This window comes from Falco biarmicus, chromosome 4 (genome assembly GCF_023638135.1).
Source record: "Falco biarmicus isolate bFalBia1 chromosome 4, bFalBia1.pri, whole genome shotgun sequence".
In the NCBI taxonomy this organism is placed as follows: Eukaryota; Metazoa; Chordata; class Aves; order Falconiformes; family Falconidae; genus Falco; species Falco biarmicus.
The window spans coordinates 40019551-40035200 of record NC_079291.1 but is presented as its reverse complement, the minus strand read 5'-3'; the positions used below and the strand labels follow the sequence as shown (position 1 = coordinate 40035200).

General features: G+C 39.8%; 2 protein-coding genes across 11 annotated transcripts in view; both read left to right on the top strand.

The window, feature by feature from the left end:
- TRDMT1 (tRNA aspartic acid methyltransferase 1) overlaps positions 1-4073 on the top strand; it is a 29041-nt gene extending 24968 nt beyond the window's left edge. For 8 of the 10 annotated variants that reach the window (XR_008821511.1, XM_056336729.1, XM_056336725.1 and 5 more), the window contains one exon: positions 3935-4073. Coding sequence is in view for 7 of the 10 variants with exons in the window: in XM_056336729.1 (XP_056192704.1) it covers positions 3935-4035 (101 nt within the window). In the remaining 3 variants the exon portion in view is untranslated. Of the gene's footprint in view, positions 1-3569; positions 3666-3934 lie in introns of those variants that run through there. The other 2 variants (XR_008821510.1, XR_008821512.1) reach the window with 2 other exon arrangements.
- Positions 4074-4862: 789 nt separating this feature from the next.
- Positions 4863-15650, top strand: part of CUBN (cubilin) — a 155121-nt gene continuing 144333 nt past the window's right edge. The window contains exons 1-8 of the mRNA XM_056336735.1: positions 4863-5699; positions 7803-7970; positions 8519-8655; positions 9664-9912; positions 10230-13579; positions 13734-13863; positions 14215-14307; positions 15310-15348. Coding sequence (XP_056192710.1) covers positions 13455-13579; positions 13734-13863; positions 14215-14307; positions 15310-15348 — 387 coding nt within the window. The 5' untranslated portion in view covers positions 4863-5699; positions 7803-7970; positions 8519-8655; positions 9664-9912; positions 10230-13454. The remainder of the gene's footprint in view (positions 5700-7802; positions 7971-8518; positions 8656-9663; positions 9913-10229; positions 13580-13733; positions 13864-14214; positions 14308-15309; positions 15349-15650) is intronic.

Sequence of the window (15650 nt, the reverse complement as noted above, 5' to 3'; positions counted from 1 at the left end):
ATCAAACTCTTCAGTTAATGACCTTTAATCATCTCTGTTTTCTAGAAGAGGCAGTCCTAGCTCTTGGTCAGTTACTTAATTTTCTAACTTTTTGTGAAGAAAAAGGAGTCAAGGAGCAAGACTCGGTGCATTGGACACAAGTCAACCAGAATTAAGCCTAAAATAAATTCACTAGACTTCCCTTGTAAAGAAAGGCAGCCAAGAAAGTGTAACTGTTAGTACCTGCTAAGGAGCTTGGCCTGCTGCTGTCACAACAGATCATTTTATTGTCTCGGCAGCACAGGTATCCACAGATTAAGACACCATGGACTTTGAGTAATTTGTTATATTTTTGTTTGACTTCCTCAGTGACTTAGAGTGCTGAGTACTAATAGTTGAGATATATATATATATAATAGTATCTGTATTTTTAATAGTTCGTATATATTTATTTGTTTTGAAGTTTTAGTTTTTCTCATTTATTACTTAATGTTATATTCAAAATTACTACATTTAAAGAACATTATAAAGTTTACAAAGTCAAGCATTGGTGTTGCCAGCACTAAGCTTACTTGATCAAGAGTATTTGCAGGAATGTGCTGTGTTAAGCCACGTGCCAACATGCAGGATTTTTTCATAGCTTTTAATGAATTTGTTCTTTTTGCAGACAGCCTTTTTCTTAGCACAATTCTGTTCCGTATTGATGTAGGCTAATGTAAAGAAACTTGAGCTGAACAGGGGTAGATTTGGCTTGTATAGGTTTATCATGCTGTTTAAGATTTCTTTTGAGCACAGAATTGCCCATTCTCTCCCCGCCACGCCCCCGCCCCCCCCCCCCCCCCCCCCCAGTGTGAAATCAGTCATGACAACATCACTGAGAGGTGTCGTAGGGCTAATATTGCTTATATTTTACAGAGGGAGAATCAAGAAAATGGAGAAAGTTGTTTGGAAGTCTCTATTAGGGGTGATCAGTTTGTGAAACCTGACCTTTACTATTTCAGAGTGCTTGGAATGATGCCATGTTTTCTCTGTTAGGAGCTCATCTTCAGGGACAGCTATAAGGTTCAACAGTGCTGCAAGCCTGAACTGAACTCTCAAGACAAGTCAGGCTTCTGAATTTGAGGAGCATCCAGATCATCACCATCTACAAAATGCTCATTTAGTGAACTTGTCTTTTGTCACCAGGGAACTGTGAGGGAAGGACAGGGACAGATTCCACCTCTGAGGGTAGTACTCTTCTGCCTTTATCATGGGACCTTCTTTACAGTTCTTGCAGTTCCCTGCCTTGCTATACTACTTTTCCAACTTTCACAACACAAAACAAGTCTCTCATCCAGTGACTTCCGTTCACATACTCCTGATTCACAGGCAGAACAAGCTTTTCCCAGTGCACTGAGTCATGTCTAACTTTTTTTTTTTTCTCCTTGTACTAAGGCATTTCCCCCTTTGTACTTAAAAAAGCGTTACTCAGCTCTAGGCTGATTGAAATCTTTGGTGAGTTTAGTTACTGTAATCTCTGTTTCTTCTGAGGATTTTGATCTATGGGGTTTTTTTGAAGGTTGCTATATTTATGGCTACAGCAAAGGGTGTCTCCCTGATAGCATTCTCCACAGTAACGACTTGAAATTTAACATGGAAGTGTGATATTTTCAGAGAGAAATATGCTGTAATTTCTGTAGCAACAGCAACATTTGGGCTGAAATTTTCAACAACAGAAAGATTGGAGATGTACCCCCAGCAAATATTTTGTTTGCCCAAGAAGCTAAATAATGAGAAAACTGTAAGCTGAAAACGAAGTGAAAAGAATGTCAGGAAGCTTTGTAACGGATGCTGTTACTAGCTGCAGCTACAGTATTATCAGAGGAAACATGATTGTGTCTAAAAGGGTCTGTATTTTAACAGATTGGCGGTCTTTCCAGTGCCTGAGATCCAGAGTGAAAATCATTGTTCTTAACAGATTTATTTGTGCTTTTAATATCTAAATGTATGAATAGTAATTGCACTACAGGTCAATGAAATACTGCAGTCATTTGTCTTAGTTACTACTGTGGGTCCCACAGCAATATCATTAAAAGTGATCAGAGGGCTCTTGCACCTGCGACCTGCTTTCATGAGGGTGATGTCAGGATGACTTCTCCATTTTGCCTGTTAGTGATGTATGTAAGCTATTAGGAAACAAATGGCAGCCTAGTGGAACGCCAGCACAATGTGGTAGTGTGTGTTGCCAAGACCACAACATCATCAGGTAGCATGTGTGACCTAAACGGTAACAGTGAGAGCTGTGCAGCAAGTGCCAGTGTACTATGAGTTTTTAAAGCTGTCCTTCTGATGTAGGCTACTCTTGAGCCAAGAAGTTAGAAGATGCAAGATACCAGGCAGATGGATGGCACTTGGGATAAAGGAAACAGTAAGCCCTGAAAATTAATTCAGGCCTTCAGTTGCCAAGAGGCAGAAGGAAAAACTGAATTCCTCAGGGTTCAGATAAGCTTCTTGGATTCTTAGTGCATGTGTGTATGTGCATAAATACATATTTATTTTTATATACTCTTTTAAAATTTATAGATTGTGTACCTTATTCGGTGATGTAATATGAAAACTCCATCTGAAGAAGTGTTTGTGGAGTGCAAGTGATTGTTCCAACGAGAGAAGAATAGTTGCCCAAATCTGAGTGCCAGAAAGCTGGGCAGAGTGGATGAAGCTGGGAGAAGATGTGTTTACCAAAGCAGTCCACATTTGAGGCATTAGTAATTGGCAGAGAAGGATGGAACAACTCCTCCCAGACACCACCTCCTCAGCTTTCCACCCTTGGCTCAGCAACTGTCCAGCCGTGTTCTCTCCTGAGCTCTCCCTGGAAGAGGGTTTTTTCTGAAGTGCTGTGAAAATTTCAGAGCATATATATCACTACTTGCACACACAGTGTTTATGTATCAAAGCTAATCTGGGTGGTGATGACCTCAGAGTCAAAGTTAGGCGTTTCTTCTTAGGGAATGATCAAATAATCAAATGTGATCAAGTTTCAACAGCTTAGCAAGTGACCCTAACAGTTGAATCACCACCACTGTTCATCTTGCATTTGCTTCAACCCCAGTGCACTTTAGCTTACAGCTGCAGTAAGTGAAGAGTGCAAGCAAGGACAGTTATAGAGCAGACCAGCTGGCTGCTGACCACTTCTTCATTCTCAGAAGCTTGGTCACCTTTGACTGTGTGCTCGGTCACCTTTGTGAGCTCAATACACAAGACAGCCCTTTCACAGGCCCAGTTTAATTTTTTCTGGGCCTCCTTTCTTTCTGCCAGTCCATGCACTTGCCATGTGAAGGACGTTTCTGGTGCTCTCTGTATTTCTGAGTGCATTTGACAGGGTCAGCATTGAATTACATGGAAAATCGTTCAGCTGCTTGCTCACTCACTGAGTAAGCCTTGCTCATAGCTTAATCTGTACTGGTGGTATATTGCACTGTGAGACCGATGTGATTTTCTTCAACTGGTTAGAGGGGCTCAGTTTGGAGGTACAATATAAAGCTTATTGAGAAACACAGTCCATCTGCAGAATCATCATATTTTCTTTCTGCTGTGGCTGTGTTCTTTTGTAGATGTTCTCTAGAGTAGCAGTTGTGCCATGCTACATGTTTCAGGTGCTGCTGCCCCTCCCTGAGACTGGTGGATGTTTTGAGCTATCTGAAGAGGAAGTAAGTTAGCATTAGTTACACAACAGAGCCATGTTTTGAGACTTCTTGTTAAACCTTAGAGAAGGCAATACTGCTAATGGAAGAACAGATCCAAATCCAATGAACTGGTTGGGAACTGGTTTTGTAACTTCGTGAATTTTAGTGGGGTGGTGAACCCTGCTGCAATCTGTGATAACTGCATTAAGAACTATTCACTGAAAAAAGGAGTAAACCCGAAAGCTAGGAACAAACCCAGAATAATGACATTGTACTATATGTTTTTGTTGTAGGCTTTCCTGACAAAGTAACAATAAAGCAATGCTACCGTCTTCTGGGAAACAGCCTCAATGTACATGTAGTGGCAAAATTGATCACCGTTCTACTTGGATAATTCAGAACCTGAATCTGATGAGTACAGACTGGTGACAGAAAATACTTCCAAGAGAAAGCTGATGGCAACTGAACAAAAGGTGTAGCTTACAGAAATACCTTTCCAGACATAGTACGGAACAGTTCTGATATATTTTAATACCTTGCTTTTGTGGTGGATTTGCACTGTATAGAGGTGTGTTATTTAAATGGAAGCTTCCAGCACTTAATTGCTTTACTTAAATATCCTTTTTGCAAAATGGGAAAGAGCAGCATTTACATACACCTCAATGAAAATGGGTAAGACTATTTTATTTTATCTTAAAACCATTTCCTTGGTACAGTATAAAAAAAGCTATAAATATCAAAACTTTTTAAATTAAGTGCAGAGACCAAGTTCTGCATGTAAATGTATTAATTTGTAAATATCAGTGATCCGTTCTTAGTGATGGATTTTTTTATATATTTTTCTTTATTGTGTATATGATCTGAAATTCTGTTGTTTTTTTTATAGCTAATGAAACTACAGAATTCAGTATTTTGTATACAGTTTTTCAGAAGACAGTGTCATCCTTATATTTTATGGTTGTCATCTCTCTAAATACTTGTAGGATTCTGGAAACCAACTGTAACTGTCTGGAATGATTTGTTTAGGTGCAGCTGAATAAAAATGCTTCAAGATTATCACAACCCTGACACTAACTTGCGTGTTTCTGTTCTCACTTGATATTATTTAGGATAAGATTATTGTTCTTTACCGAAGACCTACACATAAAAGACAAAAAAATGGAAAGGCTCCATGTTTAGGTTCCTGTGGCATAAGAACTGGAGGAAAAACTAAATGGGCCTCTTCTGAAAATTTCTTCACAAAACTTGGTAGTAGTACTGGAAGCGTATGTTGGGATGAAACCACTGCGTATGGCCATCTAGAGCACCACAGCTGTACACAGTCTCATAGAGCTGGACCAAATGTCTTTTTTTTTTTTTTTAATTATAAAGTCAGAGTTTAATATCTGAAACAATAGAGAAGTTCATGGCAAAACAGAAAGCCTTCTAAAGAAGCACATGTTCCGTTTGTTATTTTTCCTTACAGAAACTATTATATAGGTATCTAGAGAAAAAACAGTCTGAGGGGGGACAAAGCAAGATGATACTTGGTAAGCATCCATTATGGAGCTGGTGTGTCATGAAACTGAAGGATTTTGTAGATTGATCATAGTTCCTGTGCACCAAAGCCACCAATTCTGAAAGAGACTGGGGGTTTGGGGTCCTTTTTTTGGTTTTGTTTTTTTTTTTCCCCTATAAGATGACATAGGAGCAGTCATGTCGTATTGCATCTAGGCTTGGTAAGACAAGAGAAACTAAAGACCGTAGGGAACGGAGCTGCTGTAGAGAGATACTGCAGCTATTCTCATCTGCCATAGTCGTCCTGAAAAAGAAAAAGAACTTGGTATTGTTATTTTGTGCCATACTTTATCTTACACTGACTCCTTGTGTATTTCTTCTTCAGTCTTGATTGGCATGCTGCTTCTGGACTGTTAAACCAGGAAAAGCTTGGGTTGACCTACTTCAGCCTGTCTTGCTTTCCAAGAACATTTGGATTGTTTGGGCTGTTCCAGCCATAAAAGAGAAACGGAAATGGATTCTCCTAAAAGAGGTCTGAACTAGGTTCTAGAGAAGGATGAGGTTGGCCTCTATCTTTATCTGGTCTCTTGTAGTATTATAATGGCAAAAAGTACTAGACTAATGTTAGGCTGTGCCTGCTACTGCAGTGCAAAGAGCAGATACGGTTTTGACAGTGTTAGGAAACATAGTTATGTATTTACACGGTGGTTATTGTGTAGATTTATCAGCCAGGTCAAGAACTAGTAGCTATACAGTCTTGTTCTTGGGAGAAATGTGGTAATAGGAAGATGTGTTGCTATCTAACATGATTGAAACTTGAAACAAAGGAGATCAATTGTATGTATAAATTGGAATTTCTTTCTGCTAACTATGTGAATAGTCTGTTTGTTTTGCCTCACATAATAATTGGCAAAATATTAAGAATTGGTTTTCAATTCCGTAATGTGTAAAACTAACTCTGAAAGTTACCTAGCTGTATCTAAAACTGATACAGCAATACAGCCTGCTGCATGTTAACAGTGAACTTTAATTCAATGTGATTGTGAAGACTGAAATTTGTTTGCTAATCAGAGCTGTTTCTGAAGGAGATACTTTGAAAGAACAGATTTCAGAGTTGTAAATACATATTTGTGTATTTTGCCCCTGCTAACCCTGTAATACCAGTGCAGCTAAATTGAGTGACTGCTGCTTATCCCGTCAGTTTGTCATTAATAGATGGATTTACTGAGCTCTGTTGGGTTGTACCTGCTTGACCTCACTTGATGATCAATCACATTGCTTCCTTTTCCAAGCAGTCTCCTAATCATAAGTGCTTTGCAGCCTACATCAGTACTGCACTTTGCAACTTCAGTTTTCATGGCAATGAAATAGATTACAAAAGGAGCTGAAAGGTAAATGAGTGCAATATGGAAGACAGCTCTGGAAATGGAAGGAAATTTCCAGAATCTATTTTTTGGTTTTGTTGCTCACTTGTTCTACACACCTGAAATACATTTCATTATCTGAGTGAGATGATGTGGTTGCGCTCCCTCAATTTTAAGAAGCTCCACTGAGGAAAAGGATGTCATATTTGGTGGTGTCATTTATGCAGTCAGTTTGGAAGCTTGCCTGTTGCCTTACAGAATGTCTTACCGACGCAAACTTGTTTTCACCTGAGTTGATCTAGGGATTCCCTATACTGTTTCTTCTAGAACATGTGAAGTTACTAAAATACCATTTAATGCAGTGGGTTTGAATGTGTTTTGATACATGAATTCAAAATTTTTCAGTGGAGGTGCCTTCTTCCATGCAGTGAATATAAGGCTCCTACCCACAGCCTTTATCATCTCATCTTTTGCTGACCCTTGTAGGAGTAAGAATCGTCAGGAATCTGAGAGTTACAGGCTGGAAAAACATTGATCTGTGGTAACACTATCGTATGTCATAAACTTAATCATAGATAAGCCCATTTTATTTTCTAAAGAGACATCTCAACAGAAATCTGAACAGATCCAGTGCTTCAGTGACTGTACAGTTCTGCTTTAGCAGTTGTTACACATTTCTAAAATAAATAGAAAATGTAGCAAATACTTGTTACATACCAAGAATGAACTTACTCGTTCTTAGCTCACCATTTGATTTCTCTGTTCTATTTGCTTGCTGTTCATACTGAGGTTTAACACTGCTGGCTTTTTGTATAGATAGTGAATTATATTTCTTGTCCTTAGCAATTTAGTATATTTTGCCTCTTTAGATACTTGGAAAGACTTGGGTGCTGTCTGTACATTTTTTCTGCACGGTGTTTAAAGAATATGAGTAAAGATTTGGAGGCGACAAAATAATAATTTGTTAAGACTGCCCAGAAATGCTTAGTATTCTTAAGTAGTGTATAAAGTAGAAGTGGTCAAAGAAATATCTGAGAAAAAATAATGTGAAAGTGTAATAAACTAGGCATAGAGCCCCAAATGAATTCCAGTAACCATTTTCCTTTTGCCTGTGGAAACATGAATATTCTAGTGTTATAGCCTCATTAGGGGAAGTTTATGCTTGTTTAGTAACAACTTGTTTAAATAGATCACTGATATTTAAGACACCAGGGAAAATGAAATACTAAGTAATGATAGTATGTCAATTTAAATGTTATTATGAAGAGCATGAAGAGATATGTGTTATTTTTATCTTGAGCTGATTACAAGGTTTGGGGAATTTATATAGCTGTTGAAGAAAAGAAGTATGTGGCCTGAGATGACTAGGCAGCCACTTGTGAAGGCAAGACAACTGGGTGGTTTTCTTTTACTTTCTTCCACCTGGTCCTTTTGACAGTTGGAGGAAGCGTGGACAAGGGATGTCTTGGTAAGAGCTCTGATGAAGCAAGTAGCAAGAGTTGGAAGGGCTAAAATTGAGTGGAATACACCACTTTTAGTGAGAGAGGGTCGTTGGAGGGAGTTTCAGGTGGCCACTCTAGTTAGGTACCCTTCACTGGGATTCAGAAAACTGCAGCAAAAAAGTCCCTAAAATCTTCTCCAGTGGGAGGCATCTCTGATTTTAAATACAGGAGTACCTCCTGAAATCCCAGCTTCATTGAGAGCATGCTGGTCTTGTCCTTTTGTCCATGCACTGAGCATTGTAACTCAAACATTTTTAAATTACAGCCCAGCATTTGGAAGCAAGCACATTGCTGCTGCTGTATTGTCTCACACCTAGACAGTAACAAGTAGTTCTGATTAGCTCAAATATTTGCCCAATATATATTTAAAAAAAAAAAAATCCCATTCTGTTTATAAATTTTACACTTAAAAATGGGATTCTACTGAGAATTAATATTTCTGAGTGGCATTTTGACTGTGTATTGATCTTGCTTACAATGTGGCATTACTTATTCATTGTGCATGTGTTGTAAGGTGAAGCATGGAGAGAGGGAGAAGACAGGACAAGTTCATGGAAGAAAAATCCTTTGAGACTACTGAGTAATAGCCTTCTGGCAGAAGAAGTTCCCAAGCTACGAATAAAATGGAGGCCGAGAAAGTACCTAGGAGAGGTACTGCATGTGTTTGCCCCTTCATGTATCCTTCGTTTCCTAACTACCTGCTCTTGGTCACTGTTGGAGACAGGGTAGTCAATCTTTTTCTAACCCAGTTTGACCACTCGTACTTCCTTATATTTGTATGGTGACAGAATGCCGATATTTGTGATCACAGCATCAATACACAGCAGATGATTTGTGGACTTGGCTCAGATCTAAGCCTCTATATGAAGCCAACAGTACAGAATAGAATGAATTTGAGGGAGGTTGTGCAGCCAAGTCCATTCATGGCTTTAGGGTTAGTAGTGGAGAACGGTGGCTATGCAAATGGAGTCCCTAAAAATAACTCCAGTGTACATTGCTTTAACAACAATCATTAATTTAGCAATTAGAATGTGCTAAAAGGACTGGAATAATAGAAAAGAACAAAGCCAATGTAACTGACTGAAAATTTTAGAAAAAATGAAACAGAAAATAGGAAGCATCAAAGTGGTTGGTAGTTAGTAGAAATAATGCGTAGGAAGAAAAATCAGAAAAAGAGGAACTGAAATACGAGTCTCATAATGCAATTAAAAAACTTTATCACAATGAAGGCAGTTACATATTAAGTAACCTAGGTAGACTTGAGACAGTAGATCAGTTCCAGTTGAAGTAGCTAAATACATCAAAGCTCATATCTTTGCTCTTTGCTATTAAAAATGGAAAACCTGGATTTCCTGGACAGTTAGTTTAACTTCATCAGCAGGTAACTTATTAACTTCAACTCTGTTGAGGGAGCAAAATCTTAAGCAGGTGTCAGAGGGCAGTATGCTGAAAGTAAAAGAAATCCCTAAGAAGTGGTGTGGGAAATGGAGGCTTGCAGCTGCCCTGGGGAAGGTGCTGCAGCCATAAAACTCTCCAGCCATGTGAAGAAAAGGAGGGAAGTGATGATGGATGGTTATAGGTAAGGGACAGAAGGAGGAATGTTATTTTTCAGTCACCCCTGCTTCTTGTAAACTTTGTGGTTGTTGATTCTCTGTGTAGGGCCTGATACCAGCTTAGTGCTTGATTGTCTCAGAGCTGCAGGGACACACAGAAAGAGCTGAATTTGATACAGAACATTGTTTACACCAGCAATTTGCACATACGTACCGTGGAGGTGACAGTACTGCTTCATATGTTATGTGTCACTTTTGAACACTGGAATATTAGAAAGAGGAGAGATGAAAGAGGATCCAGGAAAGTGAAGATGGAAGTACTGAGAGACATGACCGCAGCTGAGGGAAAACGCAGGTAAATGTGCACTACTCAGGATTAAACCAGTGATGGGGCTGGATTTATGATTATTTCAAATATTTAATTCATAACATTGAATAGCGGGGATCTCTTTTGCATCTGTAGAACAAAAGAATTATCTATTAGTCTTCCATTAAATTATTAGCCAGGTTGGGATTCACACCAATAGTTGCCCTTTCCCCCATACATTGTCACAGATCTGTGTCATGTCTCTGCATCTGAGTTGACTTTCTAGGCGCAATTAATGCGTATTGAATTTTTGGCGATAATCTGAGTCGACTCCTGTCTTCTACAGCAGCATCTTTCCATTGCAGGCACATACTGCTAGAGAAGTAGAGGGATATCACCATTTCATTTCACACAGCTACACAAGATGGTGGTAAATTGTAGTCCCTGCTAGTAAGGATGAACTTCAATCAGAATTAGAGACAAATGCTCCATTACTTCCTGCCAAATCTGTGCACAACCTATACTCTAGAGGTATTTCCTCAGCCATTATGTCGGTAAGGTAATGAATGATCTCTCCCAGGAGGAGTAGTTCATGCCAGTTCTTGTCAGAAAGAACAGCCCCTATTCTTATGCCAGATATTTGCAGGTTTTCCGCTCTGTTCTTCCAAAAATGATGTCTCAGTCCAGTATGTTTCAGTAAAATTAAAAGGTGTGAACCTGTTTTTTTTCTCCTTAAGATGGTTTATAGATTTCCCAGCTTGGCCAGCCTAAGGTTTACACTCATTAGGAATAGAGTGTAATTAACTAAAATCTGGAAGGTCTAATTAAGTGGAAAATAGTGTCATGCAAAGTTTAGATGTCCAGAGCTCTCTTTCCATCCTATAATCAGTGCATAGTCAAAGTTACCTGGTTTTCAGGTCAACTTTTTTTCTAAGCTATAAAGCTTGCAGGCAGACAAGGTGCATTTCTTTTTCCTCCTTGCATTAACAGCTTTCTCCCCATCCTCTATGGTTTATTCTCATTGGTCATTTGGTATATCAGAGTTAATTAGTTGGAAAGGAAAGCTTGAAATAAGGATTAACAGGCACCAGAGAGGGGCAATACATACTGAGTATGCGAAAGAAGTGAATAGAGAAAAGGAAGGATTTTGTGGGTCACAGCTGAAGTCCAGGCTGAAAACTGTCAGCATACAATGGACTTTGTGAGAGAAAGTCTTTGAAGTAGCAGGCTGGCTGAATGCATGCATAAGTAGTACAGGTTTGGTTGACCCGTAGTTTCTTCACCTTGACGCTGAACTGACAAGTTGTAAAAACTCAGTACAAAACCCAAACCAAAACAGCAAAAAAACCCCAAACAGACATCAGAACTGACATGAAGAATGTTAGAGAGCACTAGTTTAATGGACAGTACTAGGATACCTAGAGGCAGAAGGTGTCTGGTTGACTAGACAGAAACATCAGTAATTTGTCTATGCTCTGCTATTCCTGAATAGTTCAGAGCAAAGAGCATAATGGTGAATTAAAAAAACCAACATGGAGACAGATTCTCAGCTCGTGTGACATCCATAGCTCATTTGGATTGACTGGAGCAGTGACAGTTTTCAACGACTGAGGATACAATTCTGTATTTTCATGTAAACATTATCCCCTATGATGGTAAAGGACAAAACATGGAAACTCCTCTTCATGTTCCTCTGTTCCGGCAGCAACAGCTGGAGGCCACAGGCTGCTGTGGAGCAGGTGAACATCCACAGAGCTGAGCTGCTGCTACCGCACTAGTAGCCATGTGGGATGGGCTGTCTGGTGTGAGTTCAGGAGGTTCACCTCTGCCCTTCCAGATCTGTAGGCAGCAGCAGTAACTGCTGGGTTACCTGGATCACAGTCTGAGCCCAGGAAAGATGGCCAGCAGGCTCATGCTGTTCTGAATTCTCAGAGAAGTTTCTAAAACCACAGATAATGTAATAAAAATCTAGGTGGAGGTGGTGGGATGCAGCTGATACAGTCTCAAACATTATAGGTATTCACAGTAAAGATCAAGTTAGCAGCAGCAGCACCAACCTTAGGTGTCCTGGCTTCATATTAATTTTTACAGTCCACATCTGTCTCTCTTTGAGGTGACACGAGTCTTTTTTGTCACCACATCCAGTCTCTTTACAGGGTGCTTTGACCTCAAAACATTTCTGTCTGTAAAAGCTGTAGGGTTCATTCAACCCCCCAGCCCCAGGGCATGTCCTGCATTGTCTGTGGGACATGTGTGGGTGACAAGTGCAAGCTGGAGCAGAAAAGAAGGCTGGACAGGGTTAGGAAGTGCAGGAGCTCTCTGGCCTCCAGGATGGTCTGGGGCTTAAAGGATCAGTGAGGTGGTGACTACTGTTATCTTCAAGCAAGAGCAGTTACAACTGTTGCTACTCTCTTTCTCAGTAGAGTTTTGGAATGCGAGTAATCTGGATGAGTTGTCTACCAAGCAAAATGGAAAATCAAAAAGAACGGTGGTGGGCCTGCAGGTTCAGGTAGCTCCTAGCATGAGGAAGGAAAACATACACAAAGCTCCCCTGAGCAGGGAGAGTAAAGCACAGCAAAGCCTTGTGCAAGGGCAATAGGGAGACTGACAAAAGCAAAGGGGAGGTGGGATGTGGACTCTCATGGTTTCCAGCAGCAACAGCTTGGGCCTCAGAGACAAGTACTGACAAGCATCTGGGTGGGACACTTCTGTTGAGAAGGCTATGAGGTACTGCTGAAGGGTAGAGGAAAATGGGGTCAAGATTAAAATTTTGGCTCTCAAAACATATTAATTTTTTGCAATTACTTTTGAGCCTCCTTTGAATTCTTCCTTGGTCTTTTGCATTGTCTATGGCTGGCCCTGAATTTGGGAGCCCTAGTGTGTGCAGTGAAGACAGCCCACACATGCCAAACAAAATACAGTCCCCTTTGTGTGTGATCATCTCCCCAGCATCTGGGGACTGAGTCATCCTCGAGTCAGAGCAACCATATTTGGTTAAAATTGAATTTTGCTGCTGTTGTAATCCATGGGATGCTCTTTGGTACTGCTAACTTGTTTGTCATCTGCCCAACAAATTACTGCCTGGAAGCTTCTCTTTCAATAAAAATATTCCTTGCCAGCCACTTTGGGTTTTATTTGTGGAGTTGGGGTTGGGTTTTTTTGGTAACAATTTAGGTCCTTTAGTGCTGCCAGATAGTTTTTCCTTTGCCCATGTTGTGCATCGTGTGGGGAGAGCAAGCTGTTCCTGCAGTAGCCAGCTGCAGATTACTAGGTGCTCTGAGACACAGGGGTGCTCAGCTGTACAAAGGTCAAACATAATGATAAAATAGAGGCAGATTTCAATTAATGATATTTCAAAGCTACTGACACCAAAAGGCAAAAAGAGAAAAATGCATTTAATGTCTATAGAGGATTTGCATGCTGTCAATCTTTAATTAAGATACCTGACAGAAAGTTCACCGTTGCAAGACAAGACAGCAGAATGGGCACCTTGTGAATCAAGAGCTGAGAGCAAAGGGCACCTGGGCTTGCAAAAGTACAATTCAGCACTGGAGGTTTCACTTCAAACACAGGAGAGCTGGAAGAGAGCAATGCTTTGGGCTGCTGCTGCTCCTGCTCCTGGGCTTTTACTTGTGTTATTATTACTTACCGGATTAAGCTGTGAACCAAACCACCATGAAAAAAAGAGACAGAAAAGAACCATTTATGACAAGCAGTAAGTACCATTGCTTGCAAGTGCATTTGTTCATATGGCGGCTTCTAAGTGCCAGTAACGGGAACAGAATGGCTTTACTGCAGCTCTATTTTCCATACCCTTTGGCAGATATCTGTAACTAAATGATCTCTTTGTTTTTTCTCTAACACAACAGGCCTCGTTTGTCCTCAGAGCAGGGTAATTTAGTGTTCTATGCTGGCTCCAGCAAAAATATTGAATTTAGAACTGGACTACTGGGGAAAATAAAAATCAATGAAGAAGACCTCGCAGAACTTTTTAGCCAGGTGATATAGTTACTTTTCTTTAATATGTTTTCATTTTCAGTTTTGCACATTAATTGTTTGTCTCCAGGATTTGTCTTAGGAAATTTTTGATGTGTTTTGTATGGTGGCTATTTTATATTCTCTGTGCAAGTACTCTAATATGAAAGTAAGCTGTTGCAGAGTTGTAATCATGCCATTTCAGCAAATAATTAAAACTGTATATGTAACAGAGCTCTATTTAAGTGGACTTTATAACACTAAAGTTAAGCAAGTCTGAAACTTTCCTAAGCTTCTGAAAAAGCAAAGCTTGTTTACATTTGTAAGCTCTTGAAAAAGTCAAGCTTGTTTCACTTCATCTCTGTTTAAATTTAGGTGAGAGAAAATAATGCGGAGATTCGAGAACTTAAAAGAGCTAATGGTGCCTCTCAGAACGTGTCCCAGCAGGTTGCTCTGCTGACCTCCCAGGTAAGCCATACCCTCATGTTACCCTCCTCCAGCATTCACAGTTTTCCATTCCTCAGATTAACATTGTTACCTGATTCATTTCAATATTTTGGGACTCCAGAGACCTGGGGCAGAGTCCATATTTGATATCAGCTCGGTCTGTGTTTAACGTTGAGATACTTATTCAGTAACTCTGGAGACAATAAAAATAATTCCTGTAAATCCTATAATTTCCAGTTACCAGGATGCTGCTTTTGTTCACTGTCAACATCTGTATGGTCTATATACTCTAATATTTATGGAAGTGAAATCCCACTAAATTCAGGAAATGGGCCATATATGTTCTTAAAGTTGTTACACAGACATTCCATTCCATAGGTGAAATGGGCTGTAGGGGTTGGCAGTGGAAAGAAAAGACCTATGCAGTAGTTTTGTCTCTTCCCCGCTAGTGAAGATTTTTGTCCAACAAAAGGTTTTGAAATCTTTGTCTGACTTAGTTTAAGTGTCTTTTGTTATAGTGTTGCTCCAGGTTCCTTACAGGAAAATATTTTATAGCCTAAGAGACCTCCCTTTAGGGAAAGTGTGCTACTACGTATCCTCATATTCCCTGGTTCAGTTTCAGCTTGCTGTTAGTGGTTGTAACCCACTGAGACATGGTGAGCCTATTCTTGGCTTTTGGCGTGCTGCCTCAGACCTCCATCCTTTGCATGCTTGCAAGCACCCAAACAGTCCTGCTGGAATATTTACATTCTGAATGTTGAGCACCTGAATGCATCTTCACAAGACTGAGTCTTGTTCTTTGGAACCAAACTGGGACATATTTAAGCTGTCATTTTCTGAACAGCCTAAACCACCAAAATCCCAGTGAATGGGCCTGATTTGAACCTGATTGTCACCTGGTTTCACATACCAGATATAATTTTTTTCTCTTAAGAAAGTATTTTGTTCATCTACCAGCATCCAGTACATGCTTCTGTGATCACTGCCATACCAAGCACAATGCAATTTGCATTTCTCTTGCAGATCGTGAGTCTTGATAACAGACTTCAAAGATTAGAGCAGGTGAGTAAATGGGAAGCAAACTAGACATCAAAAAAGAAAAACACTGCCCCAAGTAAATAAAGTGAGGTTACAGTGATTAAATAGCTGAATTATTTCTTTCCTCTCCTGTATTATTCAGGAAAACTTTATTTTGGTAACAGGAGGTAAAAAAACTCCCAAGATTTGTGGAGGAGGTGAAATGCGCCTTACAAAATATAAACAGTGCAGGAGCTTGCATCCTTAAAGGAAAAACAGTTGTACACTTAAGAACAACAACTAGATACCAAGGAGAAGTAAACTCTTCCTTCACTAATCTGTCAAGG